The sequence below is a fragment of the Syngnathus floridae genome, chromosome 4 (assembly GCF_059516105.1).
Source record: "Syngnathus floridae isolate MCC-2025c chromosome 4, RoL_Sflo_1.0, whole genome shotgun sequence".
Taxonomy (NCBI): Eukaryota; Metazoa; Chordata; class Actinopteri; order Syngnathiformes; family Syngnathidae; genus Syngnathus; species Syngnathus floridae.
Window position 1 is genome coordinate 10651115 of NC_142416.1, and position 23412 is coordinate 10674526.

The 23412-nt window shown below is 39.8% G+C and overlaps 2 protein-coding genes across 2 annotated transcripts; one reads left to right on the forward strand and one right to left on the reverse strand.

Moving 5' to 3' along the window:
- Positions 1-7772: 7772 nt before the first annotated feature.
- Positions 7773-22280, forward strand: hap1 (huntingtin associated protein 1). Its single transcript, XM_088372622.1, has 16 exons — positions 7773-7809; positions 8046-8351; positions 8449-8637; positions 15057-15133; positions 15337-15453; positions 15548-15642; positions 16562-16670; positions 16867-16945; positions 17034-17164; positions 17306-17380; positions 17513-17724; positions 18134-18349; positions 18422-18756; positions 19677-19865; positions 20077-20179; positions 20995-22280. The coding sequence occupies exons 1-16, from the start codon at positions 7773-7775 to the stop codon at positions 21347-21349; spliced, it is 2625 nt and encodes an 874-aa protein (XP_088228748.1). The 3' UTR covers positions 21350-22280.
- A 15-nt stretch (positions 22281-22295) lies between these two features.
- Positions 22296-23205, reverse strand: LOC148399026 (uncharacterized). The gene is made up of 2 exons (XM_088373917.1): positions 22600-23205; positions 22296-22486 (listed from the first exon to the last, which is right to left on the reverse strand). Exons 1-2 carry the CDS (start codon positions 22829-22831, stop codon positions 22410-22412), a joined length of 309 nt encoding a protein of 102 aa, XP_088230043.1. The 5' UTR covers positions 22832-23205; the 3' UTR covers positions 22296-22409.
- Between the last annotated feature and the right edge of the window lie 207 nt (positions 23206-23412).

Consider the following 23412-nt stretch of genomic DNA (forward strand, 5'->3'; position numbering starts at 1 on the left):
AATGTTAGGCAAGCCTCCTCTGTGTCCATATTTAAAACTCAAGACCCATTTCAATTTTAGGTGGTTTTTTTTTGGGCTTTCGACTGACTTTACTGTTATTGATCTACTACAGCTCCAGCTGTTGTGAAATACGCTTTATAAATAAAGTTGTATTGCATTTAATTGTATAATGGCGTTTTACCTTCATGTAGTCTTGATTATTCTGCAGTTTGCAGCAAAGTTATCCATCCAAAAACTTTTTTTTCTTAGTAATGAAGGGTAATGTCCCACCCAGTATAACACAGTGACAGTATAACTAAATTTTTGCATTTCCAACTTTGAACTAGAGTATTTGTTTACACTTGAATTGAAATAGTGTCCTTTTGCCATCTCCAGTGTCTCGCTTACAACAAACAATTAACTCACGCAAATGGAGTGCTGACACGGTGTGTGATGCACGAGTAGGCCACACCTCAATGAAGTAACAACGATACCAGACAAGCAAAGTGAGTCACCTTCGTCGGGAAAGGAATTACTCATGCACTGCAGAGTGATACCATCGTGTTTTTCCTCATGTATTTTTTTTCAGTATGGTGCATTTCAAATTGTTTGGCTGTGTGTGTGTGGGGGGGGAGTTAACATCACCACCCACAAGAACAACAACAAACACAAAATAAATGTATGACTGAAATATGACAAGTTGTGTCTCTGACTCTTCACTACAACAAAGGACACAGCAAGTAGCAAGCTACACTCTTTCAACCCTTTCATGTCTTTGAACCCAGAAACATGTCAACTCCCTCCCTCCCTTAAAGGTGAAGCTTCCCTTGCTTGTAAATTCCAAACCATATTTAGAAAACAATAATAAAAAGAAGAAGACAATAACAAGGCAATTCTAAAATTGTGTCTCAAACTTCATAATTTTACATGGTAACTTACAAAATTGCTAAATGAATCAAATGTAAATATTATTGAAGTTTTGCTATTGGAAATGCTCTACAGGTTGTTTTGAAGAACAGAACGTTTCTATTTTCTGTAATACATTTTTCTCCTATGTATATTTTTTTTTGGTCAGGAGGAATCATGCCTGTTTTTCTTAAAAAAATCCTTATTGGCTGTATGTCACTGTTTATTTGCGTGTGTGTGTGTATATGTGTGTGTATGTGTTTTTTATTTGTCTTCTTATTTTTTTAATGCAATTTATCATGGTTATCAATTGTATGCAGATTTGTTTTTGTGGGCCAGCCCGCTCCATATCTCTTGCAAAGAGACACACGAATGTAACATTTTCATGTTCCTCTGTGGTACATACTGATTTTACAATGATCAAAACTTCTCATTTGATGTTCTGGTAGAGGAGATCTTCATAATTTCAATGTTTGTTTTTAAGGGACAAAAGCGGAGTACAGTGACAATCAGTCAGAATTTAAGCATTTTCTCCACCCCTTCCTTACGTTAAATGTCAGCAAAGGCCCAATTCTCTGATGTCTCTGAAGGATTATTTTGAGTGATTACTCTTGCTGTGTCAAGAGTGATTTGCCCACCCTGATCTGCCCGGAAAATGGTTGGTGCCCTGTAAATATTGCCAAACCTAAATCCTTGTGTGTGCCGTCATCACTAAATTTGGCTGAGCCACATAGACTGCAAAACAAAATGAGTGTATAATTTGAATTGAATTGAAATAAAATTAGCCTTGTCATTTTGTTGTTGTTGCTTCAGGGGTGCAAATATTTTCAAAACAATTGTGGGGTTTGTGTTTGTTGTCCTATCTTAATGGCATACTTTTTTTTTTTTTAATGCAGTGCGCTTAAATGCCAAATTGTATTGACTATTTACTGTGTACAGCAGCTTTTACATGGAAAAAACGGCCTCTCGTTTTTGATAGCGTGGTCATTCTATTGAATGTGTAAATTATGTCAGATGCAATCATGCAGATAATTGTGGATGTAGATCTAAATAAATTGATTGTAAATTTGTAAAAAAAATCAATTAATTATGCTTGTGATGCAAATTACATACCATAAACAAATCCGTTCAGTCATGTTTGTCTCACTGGACGCCCATTTATAAGCGTGGTCTGTTTTGTCCTTTCTACTCTTCTGTCTCACAACCGCAGGAAATGGTCCCATTGTCCTTGGGAGAGGAAGTGGCCTGAAGCCACTAGCTAGATCTGTGGAGACTGTGGTGAATTATTAATCATTACTTACGAAGTGACCACACACAAGGATGGCTGTGTTGTCTGCTCACTGTGAACCATTTAGACAGCTGACCTCAGGAAACGCTCCTGTAGTTCATTGATGTTTGCAGTGTTAATTGACTCGTTCTTGATTTAGAATGAGAAAAAAAATAATTGAGGCAACAAAGGTTGGACGTTTTACTTCACAGTTCATTTTAATGTTAATATGTAAATGACAAAAGATGCAATGCAAGTAAAAGCTGTTTGATTCGTCCCACATACACTGTTTACATCATGAAGAAAGAGCAAAAAATACAAACATTAACTTCATTATTATCTGCTCCACTGTTAAATTATTGTTAATTGCTACAAGAAAATGTTAAGATTCTATGAACGCAGACTAAATACCGAATGTCGTAATGAGGACGAGACTTTGTCATTCTGAATAGCAACACCAGAGGTCGACAGCGAAGGGAAAAATCCCTTGTAGTCCAATTTTGTATGGAAGTGTTTGCTCTCTCTCTCTCTCTCTCTATCTCTCTCTCTCTCTCTCTCTCTCTCTCTCTCTCTCTCTCTCTCTCTCTCTCTCTCTCTCTCTATCTATCTCTCTCTCTCTCTCTCTCTCTCTCTCTCTCTCTCTCTCTCTCCTCCCTCCCTCCCTCCCTCACGTCGTGCTGAGTAAATAACTACATTACCCATAATGCCCTCTAACAGCGACCAAATGGAACACAAAGCGAACGAGCTGCAGTGACAGCTGATCTTGAATTTACTGAGGGAAACTTCAATTCTGCCTCTTACCACACAACAAACGCGAATCAAAGAAACATGTAAGTATGACACTTTCGTACCGTTTTACAGACTGACAACGTTTAGATTCTCAGCAACATAGGTTTTGACTGACTCAACTTTGTGAGGGGAAATTTCCATACAAGTGCTGGTCAGTGGGTGTGAAAGATAGTTCGAAGTACGTACTGGCGTCCTAAATTGTCCTCTTTTTAGCAACTATAATGAAAGTGAAATAGCAACATGTTGATTGCACGTTATCCCGATGTTTTCGGGAGATTAGAACTCAGGCGTTAGCTCGTTCTGTTGCCACTTGTTTTTGCGGAGTGAACTGCACTGTGCTCGGGGATCCCAGAGTTACATAGCAAAGTTGTTTTTTCTTAATAAGGCTTAGTTTGATAACCAATACTGATGCATTCAACCAATGCCAATACACAATTTGCCACTTAATTTTAAATCATCATCAACAACATTAACGACACTTTGTGTAGTTACTTTTCTTATTCTTAGTTCTGCAGTTTTTAGCATCCATACGTTTCAAAACTGTAGATGTGCTAACTAGTCAACTACCATGGCAAACTAAAATATACTTTGCAATTGCCCGATGACCTGTCCCACAGTGTTTACAAACTCTTATCTCAGCTGGGATTAGCTTCTTCAGATCACCTGTACATGGATAACTTCTTCAGATGGAACATGGATAACAAATTTGAGAAGCAGTCAGAATGACATCTGAGCAGCAAATATTCATATAAAAAAAGAAAGAAAGTGTAATTTAACTAACTATAACATTGCAGATCTTCTCCACTTAGTTTATTTGAAACAAAATAGAAACGTCTTCTGCCAAAGTGAATTGAGGATGCACTTGCAAATTCTTGTTCACCTGAGAAAACACTGGCATATACAATAGTGGAACCTCTAAATGCTGCTGATGTTTAATTCACAATTCATATTAAATATTTGAGGAAAAATACAACTCCGGGTCTTCAGATTTAAAATCACTGTCATACGCATCAGCATTAATAACATGTTTTCTGCTCTGACTATAATCTTATACTGATATTACTTTATTGACGATTGTACTGTTCTGTATTTCGATTGTGTATGTAAATTACCACAAAACTCCAGATTATCACATTACACACTTCCGTCCTCTCTTAAATCCCCCATAAATACCTCATAATCTGGATTTCTAAAGAAGCAATAGCCACAAGTGACAACACAAGTTTGTTTTTTCTGACAATGTTTTTATGCACTTTATGCAGATGTTGAAATTCAAACTTTTTGGTCAGTTCTCAATTCACTGCTGCCATTCTGTCTGTGTTCTTTCTATGACTCCTCCAGTTTGAGGATTTCTCGTGCTTCATGCCTTTGTAAATCACCATAAATATAGAATATGTATTTTGTACTGTAATTTTTGATGGATTTAAGGAAGTGAACTCACCACCTTAACTGTTTTATGTCGATCAGGTGGACATTGTATGACATATGCAAAGATAAAAACGTGCTCATATCTCAGTCCGCTTTTGGCCCCACCTCTGCCTTTTCTTACTGTTTCTCTCTCCTCTTACAGGACACACATTTTGCACAGCACCACAGCAGTAGGCCGGTGAAAGAGCTTCAGGAGCAGGGAAAATTGAACTTGATGGGCTCACGTTAAACAAGATTGTGTCCTAACTCCACAAGATTACTATAAGAGCACAGTAAGTCCCGTTAAGTGTTTTCATATTAAGAAATTCTCTCGGTTGCAGGTTGTTCAGTCGCGCTTGTCTTTAGTACATGAACGTACTATTTCATTGCTGTGCTGAATTTGCAGTTTTGATGCAGCACAGTGCTGTTGTTGCTCATGTCAACTTAAGTAAATTAAATCACGGTTTCTTTCCAGCAGTGCCTGCAACCATATGCTATTCAAGCTACACGTTTTCTTTTTCTTGTGTCCATTCAATATTTATTTTACGTAGGCAACGTGAGGGGACTTCCCATCATCTGCTGTGTTTGCATTAAAACCTGTGGTTTCATTGAGGTAAACGAGGGTTCACGCTGACATATTGTAGCTATCAGCTGGTGATTTTCACTTTTTTGGGTTGTAGTTTGATCAGCTATCTGTGTGAAAAGTATAAGTTGCCTATAGTATGGAGCATTTGTACAGTAATGTAAAACTTCTGCGGGGACCAACTGTGGTCAAAGTCTCGGATAAGCTCGCATACACCACACAAATTGGTGAAGAACTTTTTGGACATCATATGAATGTTATTCATGCTTTCTAGTTGGTAGGACTTGTTGCCCGACAGTTGGTTTTGAGCCAAAGTTACTGAAGGTGACTGCGTGACGATTGCCTTTTATAGAACAAGTAAAATGGTGCTTGGAGTTATTTTGTGACCACTTTTCTTTCACGTGAGCTTTCTGTCCACATATAACTCTCACAGTTGTTAGGGTGACATTCTTGTTAACATTGCCCCCCCTTCCTGTTACGTCCCATATCCCCTAACTCCCATTTTAATTTTTTTAAATTCTTGAAAATAGCTCGAAATCTTAACTTAGTTGCATTTCTTAGTTGCATTTCTTAGTTGCTAATTATCTTAGTTGAGTGTTTCTTTAATTAGATTTTAGTGGTAACCAGGCATTCCCTCCTGTCAAGTTTAGTTGAGGAACATATTGTGTTGTATTAAACAGAGCCCATGCACAGCCTTGTTGGGAAATTAAGTTATTGAGAAAGTGCTAGCCCTGAACTGTCACAGTCTATACCTTTAAAATTGGCATTAAATTGGACTTTAATTTTCATAATTATTACACCAAGTTTGGAAAGATGACCATGTGCCCCTTTGTAGTGCTGTGTTTACGTCAAAGTCTCAATTATTGAACATTTAACGAGCAGTCATAAAAATTATATGTCGTTATCAATTCAAACTTGCGTTGAACTTTCAAGAAAAAAAAACGTTTTAATGTATTAACACGATTGTAAAAGAGAAGAAAAATACATTGAGCTCTGATTTCTACATTTCTATAAAATTGGGATCGGTAGTGTTTTGTATTGCGGAATAGAATTAACAAAATCGAAATAAAAGCAGGTGTTTGAAAATGTCTTGTTTTGATTAAACACAAAGATTATTTGTTTTCACAAGTGACTTTGAATATTAATGGATAGTTCCTGTTGAGAGACGGACATTAGAGGAGTTGTAGAATTCAAAGGTAAAAAAAGTGTTGCTGTATTATTTTTAAATTCTCTCATGCACTGCATTTTTTTTGGTGTGGGCTGTTAATCAATATCACGATGGCTCATTCTCTCCCTTGCCAAGTCACTCCCCCCTTGCAAAGCTGTGTGCCTTCACTCACGTACATACCCTCCTGGCAGGGCATTGCATTCTTTGCACTCAGTGCCATTGAGGATCTTGCAGAGTTAAACTCAGGTCCAAGTTCCAAGGACAAAGACTGTTTGCTTCACCTGGTAAAATGCAAGCCATTTGGTGACATGATTAATAATGATCATTAATGATCATTACAGTGTAGCAAATTATTAAAGTTTTAATGAAATTAATTCTTTAGTGCAGTTATGTTTTCAAAGGCTGATGCCGATGTACTGTTTTGCAGAATCCCACATGTCACACTGTCAAGATTTAGTTACAAACACTAAGTTGCTGGTGAATAATCATGTCCAGTATCACTACAAAGTGGACGACAGGTGTGATCATCCAAGTGTGTTTTTTGCTTTATTGCCAAATTAGAATTGTCCGATCTTGGTTTTGTGTGAAGCTAGAATACTCCCATGTAAGAATTAATAATGTTTACACGCTGTCTGGAAAAATTAATAGTGTTGGGTGTGCGAGCCAAAACATGGGCTGCAAATAATGAATACGTTGGCCGGCACAAAACAACACACTCAGGAGAGAGCCTGGTAATCCAATAGGAATAAGTCAAACTAAAGGGTTTGTGATAGCGATATGTGTGCTGGCAGGAGTTTGTGGGGTGTGTGGGAGGGGACTGGTGGGGGTCAAGTTATTTATGCCTAATTAGGTGAGAGTGTCTGCGTTCTGCTCAGGCTGACAGTAGAGCTGAACCCTTTGCCCTCTGGAAGCATGTGGAGTTGACTTCAATTACTGGATGGAGGTATCATGTGTCCCATTGTTACCCCAAGTGGAGCAGAGAGATCATGTCATGTTATATTTATAGCACGTAACTGTGATGCTGTTAACACAAGAGTTTTTATTCGGTAAGAAATGTAATATTAATTTAGCTTTTCCATTGGCAACAGTGGCCTCTGCTGACTGACATGATGAACACAACACATTTCTTTTTACCAACTTAATCCTTGACGAAAGGACGCCTGTTTGGATGCCAAAAAACTTCCAAAGAAAGCGTTTTATCCACAAAAGACTCATTATGCTAATATTCATTCTGATAATGCGCCTAACAATTCAACGTTAACTGGCCTGTTTAAACAGTTGCACTGTGTGCTACGTAGGGGTGCAGCTGCAAAACGCCATTAGGAATGAACAAAATGAACTCATTTTAAATCGTTGTAGATGTTTGGGTAATGATTAATACTGTTGTCCTGTATGGGCTCAATAGTTCAGAATGCCAGCTGGAAAACAAAAGCCATTAACAACAAAACTCTTCCGTAAATTGATCATTGCATATGTTAATGCTTTCATCTGATAATGCCTTACATCTATCCAATTTAAACTACAAAACAAACATCAACGATACACTTCAGAGAAATTGTATTTGGGTCACATATCTGAATGTTTAGCTATTATAGTCAGAAGATAGGCTTTAAACTTAAGAAACAAAACAGTTTGCATGTAAATGTGAGTTTCTCCATGGGTGTGTTACAGTTATGCCGAAGAACCTGATCCGTCCAGCTTCAGGCTGTGGTAACTCAATATGAGGGAAAACACATGAGGAGGCCCAGCCCTCCTGCACACACCTTAGTCAAAGGCTCCTTTCATTAAACAACAAATTGTTCATTTTCAAGTTTTCTGTTGAGTCTTTTGAAAAGTGTCGTATGACCACAATAACCAGTATGGGAGTTACAAGTATGCAAAAATACGTTGCAACCACATTTCAATAATTTTCCACTCTTTTATTTCCGTCTCTTTTTTTCCTTTAGTTGTTGCCGCCGCTTTACATCCAAACGCAGCGTCCTGTGCTGTCACGGTCAGCCACCAGGGGACAGAGTTGGCCTTTACCTTTCCAGCTTCTGACAAACTATCCCACCGCTGCTCTTCACCGGCTGCTCTTTCTCCTCCCGCCTGGCTCACACAGGCCCACCTGGACACCCAGTCAGCCCTCTCCCTCCATGGGGGTTGGGGGGAGGTGGCGGGGGCCCTGGATCTGGACCCCAAACCTATTCAGCTCTGCTCAGCTGAGGGAGAACTGGGACAAGCATCTTGCCTCGATGCATCTACTCTCACAGGTAGGACAATGTATAAAAAATGGTTTTGTTTCATCCCTTCTTTGATTTAAATAAGTGCGCATGCATCCACGCTAACACAAAGATGTCCTGTACTCAGATCTCTGTGCAGACCTGCCAGAGTTAGAGATAGTCAGCCTCCTGTCAGAGGGCCAACCCAACTACACTCTCCGAGCAGACTGTGTATTTGGCTACGACAATGACGACTGGCTGCACACCCCTCTGCTGCAGCCAGAGGTCGTCCTGGGGCTCACACACCAGCAAATTGATGAGACCTTCAAGTACTTCTGTGAGTTTTTTTTTTACCCCCTTAACATACAGTCTTACTCATTTTTGGAATTTAAAGGTTGGAGGTTTTTCCACATTTCATAAAACACTTGCAAGACTTTACTGATTTTGTTGTGTGCTTGCACGAATGTACTGTTTGTTTATTCAGAACAGCTTGTTTAACTTGCCACACCCCACCAAAACTCATTGTCATAATACGGCAATTATCATAACCAGAGCGATGAGAAAAAGCCCTCTCAAAAAAAAAAAACAATTTTTTTTTTGTCATCGGTGCAACATCTCAAAATGCCCCTTCATTCTGTCTACAAATCATTATGTTTTTGTGTCATTCTTGTCTGCGGTGATCTCAAGTGCACAAAGATTCTACTTCACTTGCCGCCCTCCCTTCCACACACTGCTGTGTAGGTCAACAATGTCACCAAGCTGCTTAACCTTGTGTCGCTTGGCTTCCTAAACAGTAGATCTGCAGACAGAATAGCCAAGTGGCCATGTTGAAAACATGCGTGCTAGGAGGTAGTATTTAAAAATACCTGTCCATAGCATTGATATTTTTTTATAGAAACATGAAATGTGTGCATTATATGGGTGGGATTTTTCTGGTGTAGTTTGATTTTAAAACTTGGTGCTAGTGTGACCCACCCAGGGATGCCAGTATCAGTCAATGAGAATTTGACCACTTTTTTTCCAGCACCGAGTAAATTATTCAGTTATTCAGTTCTTAGATTAAAGATACTTATCCTAGTCACTGTGGGTTTCTACTGTGTTGTGGCAAGGGCGAGTCTCTGAAGAAAAGTCAAAGCAATATGAAACTTGTAATCTAATTTTGTTACTTTTGAAATCAAGTAACTGGTAAAGGAGTATTGTATAATCACATTACTTTTTGAGATGCATACTTATAACAAAAAATAAGTTACTTAACTTGCTTCACTCAATAACTATACCCCGGGCTTTCATTGGTTGCTCTTTTTTTTTGTGTTGGTCTTGCAGAAGAGAAAAATATTGTCATCCAAAAATGTCTTCAGTATTTAATTTTTACAAAAAAAGAGCTGAGAGCCACCATCTTGAAACTCTTCATGACCCTTTGTTTGGAGGAATAGGAACTCATGAGCTTACGTGGTTGCATCCTCATAATGCTAGTTAGGCTGTACTTAAGCGATGCCAAAACACATGTTCCTATGTGGAGCAGGACAGACTAACCTGCTAACTGGCTAACCTGTCTGGTTCTTTGTCAGTCGGCATATGGTGTTGTTTAGTTTCTGCGTAACCCTCTGTTACATCTTCAATGCTGCCAATATTTGGAATTTACATTACCATCATCAAATACATACCTCCGCTTGTAACAGTGAGAGTATGCCTTATTGATTTTGTTTTGTGTGCATGGGGACTATGGTGCCTTCAGATTAGTCCTGATCAGTGTACCTCCATCCAGCATGGATATAGGTTTTTCTTGCCGTTTCTTGACTTTTCTCTGAATTCTTTTGTTTTTTTGACTCAATTTGAATAAGGTGTGTTGCAGCAGGGAGACGTAGAAAACATGCAGGACACAAGACCCCAAGAATTAGGATTGACGACCCCTGCCGTAGACGGTTGGACCTAATCTGCTAAGCTTTTAAGATACTTAAAATTGTCTTGCGTGATACATTTGATCCAGAGTCACTTATACATGTGAAAAATGTATGAGGTGGTTAATATTTCAAACCCTGCAGTGTCTGGGTTAGCAACTTTAAGGGTCAAGACCAGATGTGAGAATGTAAATCTTTTGAGACGTTTGCATCATACACTCAATGATGTCTTGCATGCATGAAAATTCCCTTTCTTTGTTGCTGTTAGAAATTTCTAATGTGCAAGATGTGCACAGTTATTTGCTGTTTGTATATATTTTTTTATTTCAAGTGAAGGTTTCATTGCATTAAGTGTGCGCATCGACTCATTTTACTATTATTTATTTATGATTTATATTATTATTATTATTACTTATCAGTCCAGTCTTTTTATCTTAATATACGATTAGTATGAAGGTTGTATTTTTTTGGGTAAGAAAACTGAAAAACATTCCACCCACCACAGTCTGAATGTATTCTCTCTGAATCCATCAACCCGATGCAATGTGAGTGGGTGTGGCTTTGTCTGCACCAACCTTCCGCAGAGCCCTCTCTCTATCATGCTGACATCAAGTTTGTGTGGTGAATCAGAGCAGCCATTGACGTGGTTGGAAACTACCATCCAGTGTTGCACGGGGGTGGATGAGCTTAATATGACATCATTCTCACTGTACCAACGTTGCCATTTAGAATTTTGCACCATTATATCAATAGGACACCAATATTTATATACGTGGATGAGCCAGGGGGCTCAACGTGAGCTCATCTGGCTTGTGAATTAGAGCTTGCATCATCCATGACCCCTCCTCCCCTTTTTCCTTCTGTCCTTTCTCAGTAGTCCAACGTGGTCAGGTGAACGTAGGCAGGAATGACGACAGATGGACCTTACGGTCTGATGGATTATGCATTAGCACCAAGGAGCTCAGAGTCTTTGCCACAAACAAACACAGGTGTATCCACTCCCTCCAAGGCAAGGGGATCTTGTTTTTACTGAACACACGAGCCACCAGCATGATGCTGGGTAGACGACAAATGTGCATGGGAAACCAACAGTAGAATCAGGAGGATTTAAATGATGGATGGCAAGACTGAGAGCAGTTTTTCTGTGGTCACCATGGAGGTGTGGAGCTCCTCTGCATCCGAGGAGGAGGAAGAAGAGAGGAGCGCCGTCGATATTGTGCTAGAGGACAAAACCTGCCGCAACAGCAACACCGCCAACAACAACAATAACAACAATAACAACAACAATAACCTTTGCAGGGAGGTAAAGCAAGGTGAGATAAGCCATAGGGATGAGGATGATGGAATTGATATTAGGGATTCCTGGAGGAGCTTTAAAATGTTTAGCGTCCCTTGAGTAGATTTAGTTTTCTGGCTCAAATGTTGAGGTTTGTGTTATCTAAGAGCTTTAATACTTAACTATGTGCAGCATGTACTGCAGAGTGCAAGCTTTGGAGTCATGACTTTGAGGGTTATGCAATGATTAACAGTTGCAAAATGATTGTTTACAGGTCTCTCCTGTAAGTTTTGACAAAATATTGTATTGATATGTATTTTATGCGTAATGTTCCAGAAATATAAAATAATAGTTTAATTTTCCAATAATAATTGGTGGTCTTAGTAATGTATAGACAGTGAAAGGAAATTTCCTAATATTTTACTTGACTAAATAAAAAGGTCAAGCTGACCCGCTTTATTGAAAGAATTTGATTGATTGGGCATTTATTAGGCCTATATTATGTGTGCTGCTGCCCTAGATCTAGTTCAGTGATGGTAGATGTCATTGAATGAAACGAATATAAATGAATGAAACTAATATACTAATGATCATGTCAAGTTACAACCACTTTAATGTTTAATCATTTATCACAGAATTTAATATTGCTATTATAGGATATCCGGTGATTTAATAGCAACATATTTGTCAAGCATAACCCTTGATTCATCGTCTGTGTTGCTGCTTCTCAAAATGGACATATTGCTGGCACCAACCCAGGCACTGCGACACAGGCGCTCCTCTGAAAAACAGGGCAATGAAGATCCATCTCTGTCTGTCGTATCGATTTTACAAATATTAGACATTTTAGATACTTTGGACTATTCTCTCATTTTGGTAACGTGTTTTTAAAATCCCTCAGGAATTTGAAAGCGTTACAGAATGATGCCTTCAGGCTTGCCAAGTCTTGACATTATTGTACAACAATAGACGATGGAACAATGTGAATCTTAATCTCAGAGTTTATCCTTCCCTGTCTGATCCTTGCACTCCAACAGACGTCATAAGTACGCCTAAGTCAGCAATGTCCATCCTTAGGAGAACAGTACTGTATTAGGTTATTGGTTTATGTAGCTAGCTAGAATTAGCACCGAAACCCTAAAACCTTTAGCTGTCATAGCAAATCTCTTACGTTCATCTCCCTGCGCTGTGAGGCTGCCAGGTCAAGTGCAAGTAAATTGTGTACATTTTTTTTTGTTTTTTGGGAGGGCATTTTTCCTTGTCCTCCTGGGAGTTAAGATCAGGGGATCGCGTTAATATTTATCAACTGTGAGATTCTGGCCATGTGCCCTTGCTGTTCGGGAACCTGTGGTGTAGTGAACGGAACCTGTGCCATTGAAAGATTTTCCAAATGAAATCTGGTTTACGATAGACAAATGCATATATTTTTATATTTTACTTGATATGAAACCCGGTCGAAATATTTATCAGTCCTCGCGTTAACTCTACTTTATCTGTACAGTGCGTAAAAGTATATTTTCCTCTATATACAATTAGAGTACCTGAAATTTAGTTGAGCTAATCTCTTCAAGTACTTTTTGACCTGTTCTTGAATCTAAGAGGAACGGGCAGTCCTGTCAGCCAAACTGTTACATAGCCATGACCTCTAAGGCCAACACATTTAAAAAAATTCACACCAATTGGTATACTTTTAAAGCACCACGTCCATACTTTGTTCATCCTATTTGCAGTGTGTTCAGGCCGTCTTAATTTAGAAAAGATGGAAGTAGCTGTAAACTGCAGTAAATCAACAGGCTCAGTGCGATGCACTTGTCATATGTCTTCTATAATTCAAGCACAACAATTGATTCAAGTGTCACCTCAGCTAGAGGACATTAGATTTTCTCCATTAGCCTTATTAGATACTGTGACAGCTACCCTTACAAAGTGTTTGGCAGCCAAATCCAAGAAGCCCAATCTAATATCTGTGTTGTATGACAAAAGCCTTGCTAAGATTCAAACGTCACACCTCATTCTGGTTATTCAGACTTAGGTGCTTGGCCTGAAACGTACAACTGGATATTGAGATTCAAATTCAAAGGCAACCTGCATCAAAGGCAGGTGTATTATTTTGTATGACATTTGAATTTCTCACACTCCTCTTGCATTTTGCATATTACAAATTGTTGCAACATTTAGTTAGGGTTAGGGTTAGGGTTAGTATGTGTGATACAATCATTTTTCTTTAAAAAGGGAAATGTACTTTTTTAGTGTTTGTATGCAGATACTTGAGTCTATGGTTTGCGTGCCCACCCATCAAGGGTGAAATTAAACAATCAGATAGATATTTAGTAATTTCTCAAAATGTGTCTAAGCCAGACGATCTGCACTTTCCCACTGCTACAAATTGGTGGAGCAAATGAATACAATAAGTAAGCACTCTCACACCAAATTTCTCAGCCAATGACATGACCAACTTGGCTCGATGAAGTTTCAAAGCAAAACAATCACTGACACTGCAGCCAAGGCATGATTTTGCTCAAAGCCAAAATAGAAGCACAGTGTAGTGTGGTTGCCATGGGGTTGAGTGGTATTTTTATTTGGTGATGTCATACGCCACACCGTTACACTAATTAACGTGTAATTTGGTCACGTGTGCCTGTGGGGACAGTCAATTTAGCCTTTTGTGGCTTTGCACAAGTGTTGGCTGATTCACAGATTCTAACATTGCTTCGTACCGCTTGGTGCTGTATTAACCATCACCGATAACATAAAAAAAACATTCTCGAATTGGGACATTTGTGATGCAAACCTTACATTGTGTGTTGGTCTAGTAAATTGTTATGCACTGTAAGTGAGCCCATCGCCAATTAATCTTGCATATCATGTCATCTAATGAAATTTGGTCATGGATCTATTCTCAGACAATATTGTTCTCCCAATAAACAAAAGTCTAAATCCAGCCACTGTTTAACCTTGCTATACAGCTCCTGTGGGCAGTTTGTTTTTGGCAGACACCCCGCCCCCCCCCAATTGCGCTATATCGGTATCCAGGCGAAGCAGGTTTTTAGAGGCGTCTTATCTCGGCTAAAAAGGATCAAGCTAATAGGATCGCTATCTGACTGACCACATGGAGTTGTTATGGTCTGTTGAAAGCGGCTCCACATGAATGAATCGATTCCTTTTTGTTGTTGTAACAAGTTTATTTTGAACCAGTGAAGTGTATTGATTTTTTTTCCCACACCAACTCTGTTTGGTCAGACACAAACCAAGCCTTGTTGCATGAACTTATCAAGTTGTCTTAGATGAGAGGCAAAACATCTTTGAGAAGACTCTCAGAACTGTGCAGTTGCCATCCATTCAATGCCCCTGAGAAAGAAAAGATCTGGTGAATGAGAATGCACGTCATTGCTTCAGTTGAGCCGCATACTATGCAGAGTGAAAATCACCTTGCAGCATCCATTCATAAATTCTCTCATCTTCTGAACCGCTTATCCTCAGGGGGGTCGCAAATGAGCTGGAACGGCGTTCACGCTTTCTTGTGTGAAAAATGTATGAAGGATGCAGAGGTAATAATGAAATCTCTTTCCCTCCTTTTCTTAGTGCTGTGCTCAGACAGAGTTGGCCAGGTCACCAAGACATATCATGACATTAAGGCAGTCACACACCTGCTGGAAGAGGTAGGACGCACACACGCACGCACGCACGCACGCACGCACGCATGCACGCACGATAATAAGGACTTGAAAGAGGATTAAACTTGAATCACTTTTAGTGTAATTTCCTGTCAATAAATGAGCACAATTTTCTTATTTGGATCAAGACAGAGCATCTCCCTTGTTGTACATTATTATACACTTTGTATGAATGTGATATTCTCCAGAAAGAGCGTGATCTGGAGTTAGCAGCACGGATTGGTCAGTCGCTCCTGAAACAAAACCAAGAACTGACAAGCCGAAATGGAATACTGGATGAACAGCTGGAGAGTGCAAAGGAGGAGGTACAACTAAAACCCATTATACTTTAGTTAAATTGCACTTCAACCGTGAGTCTTTTACTGAGATGAACTCAATTTATGGTGAACTATTTCTCAGATTGCTCAACTGCGTCATGAGCTTTCTATGCGAGATGACCTTCTCCAGTTCTATGCAAGCACGGAGGAGATAGAAAATGCTGAATCACACTCAACGTGAGTACAACACGCACAAAGAGAGATTCTTAACAATTAAGAATGTGCGAAAAGGTTCTGTGCTGCATAATCATTATCATAAAAACATGATCTTTTGGTGGTAAAGTGCTGTTGCCGCGGAAAGTTTTTAGCATTCCATACAAAAACCTACGGAAGCTAATCTGGTGATTTTTAGTCAAGAAATCTGTTTTCAGTGATACTTTGCAAAATAAATAAAAATAAAAAAATACGGAAAATAATCTGGAGGTTTATGGTCAGTGCAGCTGTTTGTATTATAAGAAGTTTATATGAATTAAATTGAACAATTATTCAACTATTTTCCTGGACGTCTAATTTAAAATTAAAAAAATGGATAATTTCCATTACTACAATGTGGCCTGCCCCAAAAGAGTTTAACACCTTTGGCATGCACAACATAGAGTGAAGCTTTGTGGTTTAATTATTACCATTTAGGAACTGACACGGATGTGATAAATGGAGCTTAAACTGGTTTAAGGTCCTTCCTCTAATGCCTATAAAGTGTGAATGTCTGTGGAAGGTTGCAATTGGTCAGTGGGGATTAGAAGTAGCACAAGAATCTAACGTGAGAAGCATTGACACAGCTCCTTTGGCCGGATGTAATTAAAAGATCGTTGCCTGCCATCGAGGCTGTATTTAAACTCCAGGTCACTATTCTAATAGTCGTCTACTGTTACCACATACTTGTACCCACACATTTGCATTTTGTTTTAAATATATTTTTTTACTATTTTATATTTTCCCTACAATTTCTTTTCGTCGTTTTTACAATATTCTTTTCTATTACCCCAATTGATTTAAATAACGAATGATTTTTTTTCTTTTTCAACGATCAACACATATTTAGACCAAATGTAGTGTAACTGTATTTCTCATATGGGCAAAATGTTGTTCTTTACAGAATCCAAAAAAATGAATCAAGCAGTTCTCTCAGCAACTTTGTCCACTATGACTTCATGCAGCAGAAACTGAAAAGTTTAGAGGACGAGAACCGCAAACTTCGACTGGAGGTAACCGTCTTTCAGTGTTCACTGTAAAAAACATGTGTCCTTTCCTTTTTTATGCCTAGTGGCAATAATTAAAATGGAACTATTTTATTTCTAAATCAAAATTTTTTGTTTGGTATTTTTGAAAAAGGTAGTCCATAATTAAGTTCAATGTTTTGTATCGTTACATAAATGACGAGACCCAACATTATTTTTGCAGGCCAATGAGCTCTGCACAGAGACTACGGATTATGAGGAACAAGAGCAGGAGCTGATGATGGTGTGTGTGGAGGAGCTATGTAAGTCATCTCCTTCACCAAAATTGGAATTGCAACATTGTGATTGCGTTAAACAATCAAGTGCAATATGGGACCTGTGTCTTTTTAGCCTCTGTCAACAAGCAAGTAGTGGACCTATCAGACGAGCTAGCGCGCAAAATGGAAGACTCTTTTCGTCAACAAGAGGAAATCAGCCTGCTTCTTGCCCAGATTGTTGACCTGCAGGCCCGCTGCAAACGTGTGAGTAAAATAAAAAATAAAAAATTAAATTAAATTTACTGCATCTTCACAATTTCACAAGTCCACTATATTTCTTGCTTCTACAAATGGCACTGGCAAGTGCAAACTTTCTAATCCTGTACTTTCTTTTGGTCCCTGTAGATTACAAATGAGAACGAGGAGCTGAATCAACATCTGAGTGCCTCCCGTGAGAATAACCTGAAACTGGAGTCTGAGGCAAGCAATTCAAACTCACTTTGATGAAGAGACTTGCTCTGTTTTTTGTATCTTTAAAATGGATCATAATAGAGTACATTGTCAGTCGTGAATGATTTAAGCTTGACATTTTTGTCTCTTCCTTGTCTACAGCTCAAAGACCTGCGGGACAAGTATTCCCAATGTGAGGACATGCTTCACGAGGCTCGAGAGGACATAAAAAATCTGCGAAATAAGAGCCTGCCCAACAGCACGGTGCAGCGTTACACTGCTTTGGCCTCTGTCCTCCCCATGGACAGCCTGGCAGCGGAGATAGAGGGCACCTTCCGTAAAGGCTTGGACACGCCTGCATCGTCAGAATACAAGTAAGTGTAGGATGACATTGGTGTATGCATTTGTTATCAGGTTCTGAAAAAGTGTGAAGTTACAGTATTCTTAATTATTTCTAGAATTTTTCGGATTTTTTTTTGTTTTATTTAATTATTTTAGTTTGTTTTTTTTCCCGTACGTAGTTTGAAAAATGAAAACACCTGCACAATGTCATGAGGACCAAAACAAAAGAGTCTGTGTTTACCATTATCAAATTTCTAGAAGGATTTTTTGTGCAGCTTTTCTATTGAATCTCTTTTTTTTTTTTTTTGCAAGGAGTGTATACATGGGTTATTCTTTGAAATAGTTGAGTTCATTTAGTCTATGGTGCTTATGACCAGTGTTTAAAGTATGTTTTTTTTTTCTCAATCAAATTTAAGATTTCTTTTTTTTTTCTTCTTGCAGAACCCACCCGAGGCGTGTGTTTGAAACCGTACGTGTGGTGAATAAGTCGGTGAGGCTGCGCTCTCTATGTCACTCCCCCGGGTTCCCAGGGTCAAGCCCGGTGTCCGTGCACTCCAGTTCTACCAGTACCCCCCGGACTAGTTACTATGGCTCCGACAATATTAGTCTTACTCTGGAGGACAAGCCCGGCTCCAGTCTGGCCCAAAAAGACGATAGGTGCGTCAGTGAACCTAAACACACAATTGTGTGTCACCACTCATTTTTAACATTGTCACGTTATTTCTGTAGCATCAGTGGGCTTAAGCGTCTGGGCCAGCCAGGCACTCCGGGAGGCCCTGACCTTGAAGCCGCCTTGCGCAGCTTGTCAGCTCGCCAGCAGAACCATTCTTCTGAGCGGCCATTCTTCGATGTGGAGCGCGAGCGGAAACTGCGTGCCTTGGCGGCAAACAGTGACGGGGATGAGGGTTCTAGTGGCTTCTTGACGCCAAATGACAGCCTGGCCTCCAGCCCAGCGACATCAACCGGTACCAACTATTCCAATGGAAGCTCTCGCCACTCCTGTGACTCCTCAGGATCCAGGTCATACCTGCCTGATCGCTTGCAGATCGTCAAACCTCTGGAAGGTAGTTGTTTGATTTATCTTTCCAAGCATATGATACTAATCTACATTCAGACAGGTTTTTGTTGTGAGCAACGTCACACCAAGAATGTTAGACATCCTTGGCATGATTATGTAACACACACTAATCATCACACACTCAACTCTTTAAACCTGACATTGTTCTTGTATCGTAAGGCTTTAAAGGTCTCCCAAGATTAACGTTTTAAAAAACAATAACCATTTGACGGTTGTTATCATTAGGGCTTTAGGAACAAAGTAAAACCAGCTTTTCTACAATCCCGAATGAGAAGTGCTAAGTAATAAATTATCATTAGCAACGGTCTTTTTTGTACTTGCTGTCATTTTGATTTTGAATATAATGACCAAGAACTTATCTTAGGTATTTGCTGAAAAACAATTCACGGCTCTCTGTGTATTTTTGTATTATTTTCTGTAATGCTAATAGAAAGGTATTAAATGTGTCAGTAGGCTTTGTACGGTTGACATAGTGACAAATGCCAGTATACACGTGCTGACCCAACTGAAACACATGTACAATATGGGTTGGTGAACAACCTGTTGCACTAAGTTCAGTGTGAAAAGCCTGGAGGCTGTTTTTTGAGAACCAACCATTTAGTGAATGTTACAGTTAATAATTTTTATCACAGGTACATTGTACATGTTGGCTCAAACAGTTACAATTATTGCTCTAAAATGGCAAAACCAAGAGCGTTCAAGTAAGAGGAAGCATGCAACACAGGGAGGGGCCCTTCAAGTTCTAGTAATATAGTACTACTTTATTTCACAGTAAGATATTTTATGGCAGCACATTGGCATAGAGGTCGGTATTTCTGCTTCACAGTTTGTTGTGACTGGACTTTTGTACATGCACTAAAATGTCATTTATTTTCATGCACTGTTGCCTCTGGTTGTTTCCCTCAGGCTCAGTGACTCTACACCAGTGGCAGCAGCTGGCCAAACCAAACCTGGGGGGTATCCTACACCCTCGTCCTGGCGTCCTGACAAAGGACTTCAGGGAGCTTGAAGTGGACATACAGCACGTGTACAGTTTGAACGACTTGGAGGAGGATGAACCTGACCTGTCGCTGATCTCAGGAGCTCACAGCATGGGTAAGTCACCTATTAATTACTGTGTACACAGACATAGGTATTTACTACAACACAAGTACAGTGATCCCCGCTATCTCACGGTTAATCTTTTGCGCCCCTGCTACGTATATAGCAAAAAAAAAAAAAAAGTTTGTTTTTTTTAGCATTTTTCGTGTGCATACGCTATGTTGTAAGAAGCTGAATGTGATGTTTGTCTTCCAATAACCTGCAGTGTCTCGATCGGGTCCCAACCGCCCTCCGACTTTTCCCACTCCTGCCACAACCCACAGCCAAGCTCCCCAACCATCCCTCCTCACCCCTTCATTCCCTTTTGGGTAAGAATTCTTGTAGTCGTTGTCTTGCACGTTTTTTGGTCTCTTCCTTTGTTGCCAGCGTTCCCACCTGCGTTGACATTCAGGTGTTAAGATTTGGTTTCTTTGTGAATCTGAACTTTATTTACAGGCAAAATATCTCTTAAATCGCACAAAACCTTGGCTTTGAATAGTTGCCCCGTATGATGTCACATCAGGCGTTGTCCTTCTTTTACAGTGCACTGAAGTCATTGAGATCAGTTTTGCTAATTTGACCAACTTTTCCTTTCCCCCCATAGTGGCAGAAAATGTCTGTCCAGGCTCTTGCTCCAACTTTAGAAGGAGCAAAGTAAGAGGTGGTGGCTCCACTATGACTCAAATCCTCAATTTCTGAACATCACAAAATTAACCATGGCCTCATTCAGTCATGTATGGAAATTAACATCTGTGCGCTACTAGTAGCATTTTCTAACAACACGCGTAGCAGCACAAAGCATGTAATAGTGCATGGACTTTCTGGAGGTCAAGTATATGGCGTAGATGCTCGTTTCCATATTGGTGTGCCCTTTTGTTTTGTCGCATAGCCTCACCTCAAATCCACTTGTGTGTTGAAAGCTTGTTGAGCTGTTCCATCCGCTCTAACTTGTTTGCGCACCTCTCATACTCGAGTGACTTGTTGAATTTGTTTAATGACTCTTTCATAACCTCACAATTGTGCTGCCTCAGTATTTCCTCGTTAACCTTTTTCTTTTTTTAACATTTACCACAACTGCTAGCCAACATAATGAAAGCGCTTGCACCATTCTGTACCCATTTTTGTTCTTTTTTATTTTTTGCAGCCATCACCCTAGCAACCTGCCATTATGTACGAACTGTGAGCACGTGAGTGCTTCACCTGTATCCTGCCAGCAATGCTTTGGCCTCACGGCCTCCACCACCCTAAATATAAGTCGGTCATCACCGGGGCTCCTGCAGCTTCTTGAAGAACGAGGTATCTCCGCCTCCTGTTCTCCCCGCCAACACACACACAGTATCCACAGCATAGAGACTCGGCTCTCCGGCGCCGTCGACAAAGGTGGGGGCTCATGCCCGGACATGGCCGGGAAAAGGAACAATTTGAGCTTCAACCTAGTTGGAGAAGCTTCAGCATCTCAGGCTGCACAGAGTGGCCGCCTAGAGGATAGTGAGTTGTGATTTTTTTTTTTTTTTTTTTTTTTTGGACAACCATCACACTGCTCTTGGCCCACTGCACATTGTGTCTGCTCCAGCCAGACTCTCATGGTCCTCTTCTTTTCTGTTGTCATGGCAATGTGTTCATCTATGTTCATCTCAGGACAATCACCCAATCTCAGGCTGCTTAATTGCGGCAATAGATTAGTTTTCCACACAAATAAGAAACTTCAAAAAGCTGCGATAATCTTTTTATACCATATGCCGTAGAGGTTAGTGACACATTTTTTTCTCCTTTAAAAATACTTGTTTGTAGTTTATGTAAATTTCATGCAGTAATTTGTTACTATCACACTGATGAACTTTCAAATTGCACTGAAACATATTCTGGTCTTCCTGTGTATTACCTGCTGTATTGAGAAAAAAATATTGTATATAATATGATCATGTATAATTACATTAACGGAACTAGATGACGATGCACTGAGAGGACGAAACAATGACTGCACTGAATCGTTGATTTTCACCTTTAGCTGTTTTCACATGACGAATGTTGTTTGGGCATCAAACTGCTCCAAAGCACTCATTTTAAATCAAGTGAAATAATGTCTTTAAAAAAAAAACATAATCATATTCATGACTTCATAGGAAATTTCATTCTGTTGAGTTAGAAAACACAGTAATGGTACATATGTACTTTTGAAAGCCGTATACCGAACAATCATTGAAAGTAGAGGAATTAACACAGTTATCTGTAGCATAAGGGCATAGGATCCTGTAGTTTTAAAAGGGAATGAAACGAAGAGCACGTTATGGTCACTTGTGCTTGACGTTAACCAAAACACTTTTGTCTGCACTTTGAACGTGCTCTGTCTGTATTTGCATTCTCTATAATATTGCAGTGTGTGTATATATACTATCCCACCTGTGAATAAAATGTTGTATTTCCATATTGCTTCAGTTGTCAAGATTGAATTTGCAAACAACTTTATTCATGGCATTGCAAGAGTATTAAATCAACAACAGCTCAAGGCAAAAGCATTGGTGGAACACTGAAGCAGCAGCATCGGCGGCCGGCCCGCATTCATTCAGCGTCCCGCCGTCCAAAATCCACCCAGCCCTGATAGTCACGGTCCATCATGCAGTCGGAGTTCACCATCTCTGTGAACAGAGCATTCCGAAATGAACCACGTGAGGCACACATGTGGGAGCACCTGTTGGATAGCTGCCCTCGCCTCGACCCATTTTCTTCACACCCCAAACCCACAACATACCTGAGATTGCTTGCATGATTTGTTTGGCCATAATGACACGCTCATCCTCGGAAAGGTGTGCCCGTCTCACCGTGCGTGGCGGCAGAGGCTCCTGTCTGCCTGCAGCGCTTTTTGCTTCCTCCCTCCCAGCTTGGAACCGCTCAACTGTTTTGCTCCCCGTTGCAGCAGCAGCAGCAGTACATGCGAGCAAAACAAACACCAACGCAAACGCTACCATCCTGTTCCCTGACATGACCACCTAGCAAACGTCTACTAACAGCTCCCCTTTTTATAACACAGGTGAAGCATTTGAGCTGGAAAAATGACAAATATCAATAAGCGTCCATGACAGAGCTTTTGATTGATTAGGCCACAGGTACGCCAGAGAGATGGACGTCAAGGTGATGATACATTGCTACATGCACACTTGTCAATAATCCTGTGAGAAAGCTTTTTGTGCTGCAATAACTGTAAAACAAGTCAATTTATTTACTCACGCAAGCCAATGGTTCCTAAGTGCATTTTAACCAAAAGACAGGGTGTGATTTAATTTCTGACAATAACTCATCTCTTATAAGCTTGACTACACGTGTAAACACTTTTTCCACCCCCTTCTTCAAATATTTACGCATGTTTGATGCAATAGCAGTCTCGTAAATACGTTTGTGACTCATCTGCTTCATTTTGATCATGCCTGGACTGCTCCAAATGAATATCTTTGTGGTATTCTAACTGGAAACAAGGTATTGTGTATGAAATGATCAGTAATATCCATTTAATCGCAAGACTTTTGCAGCTTCAGGGAAAACAAATGCATTAAGCTAGATAATAACA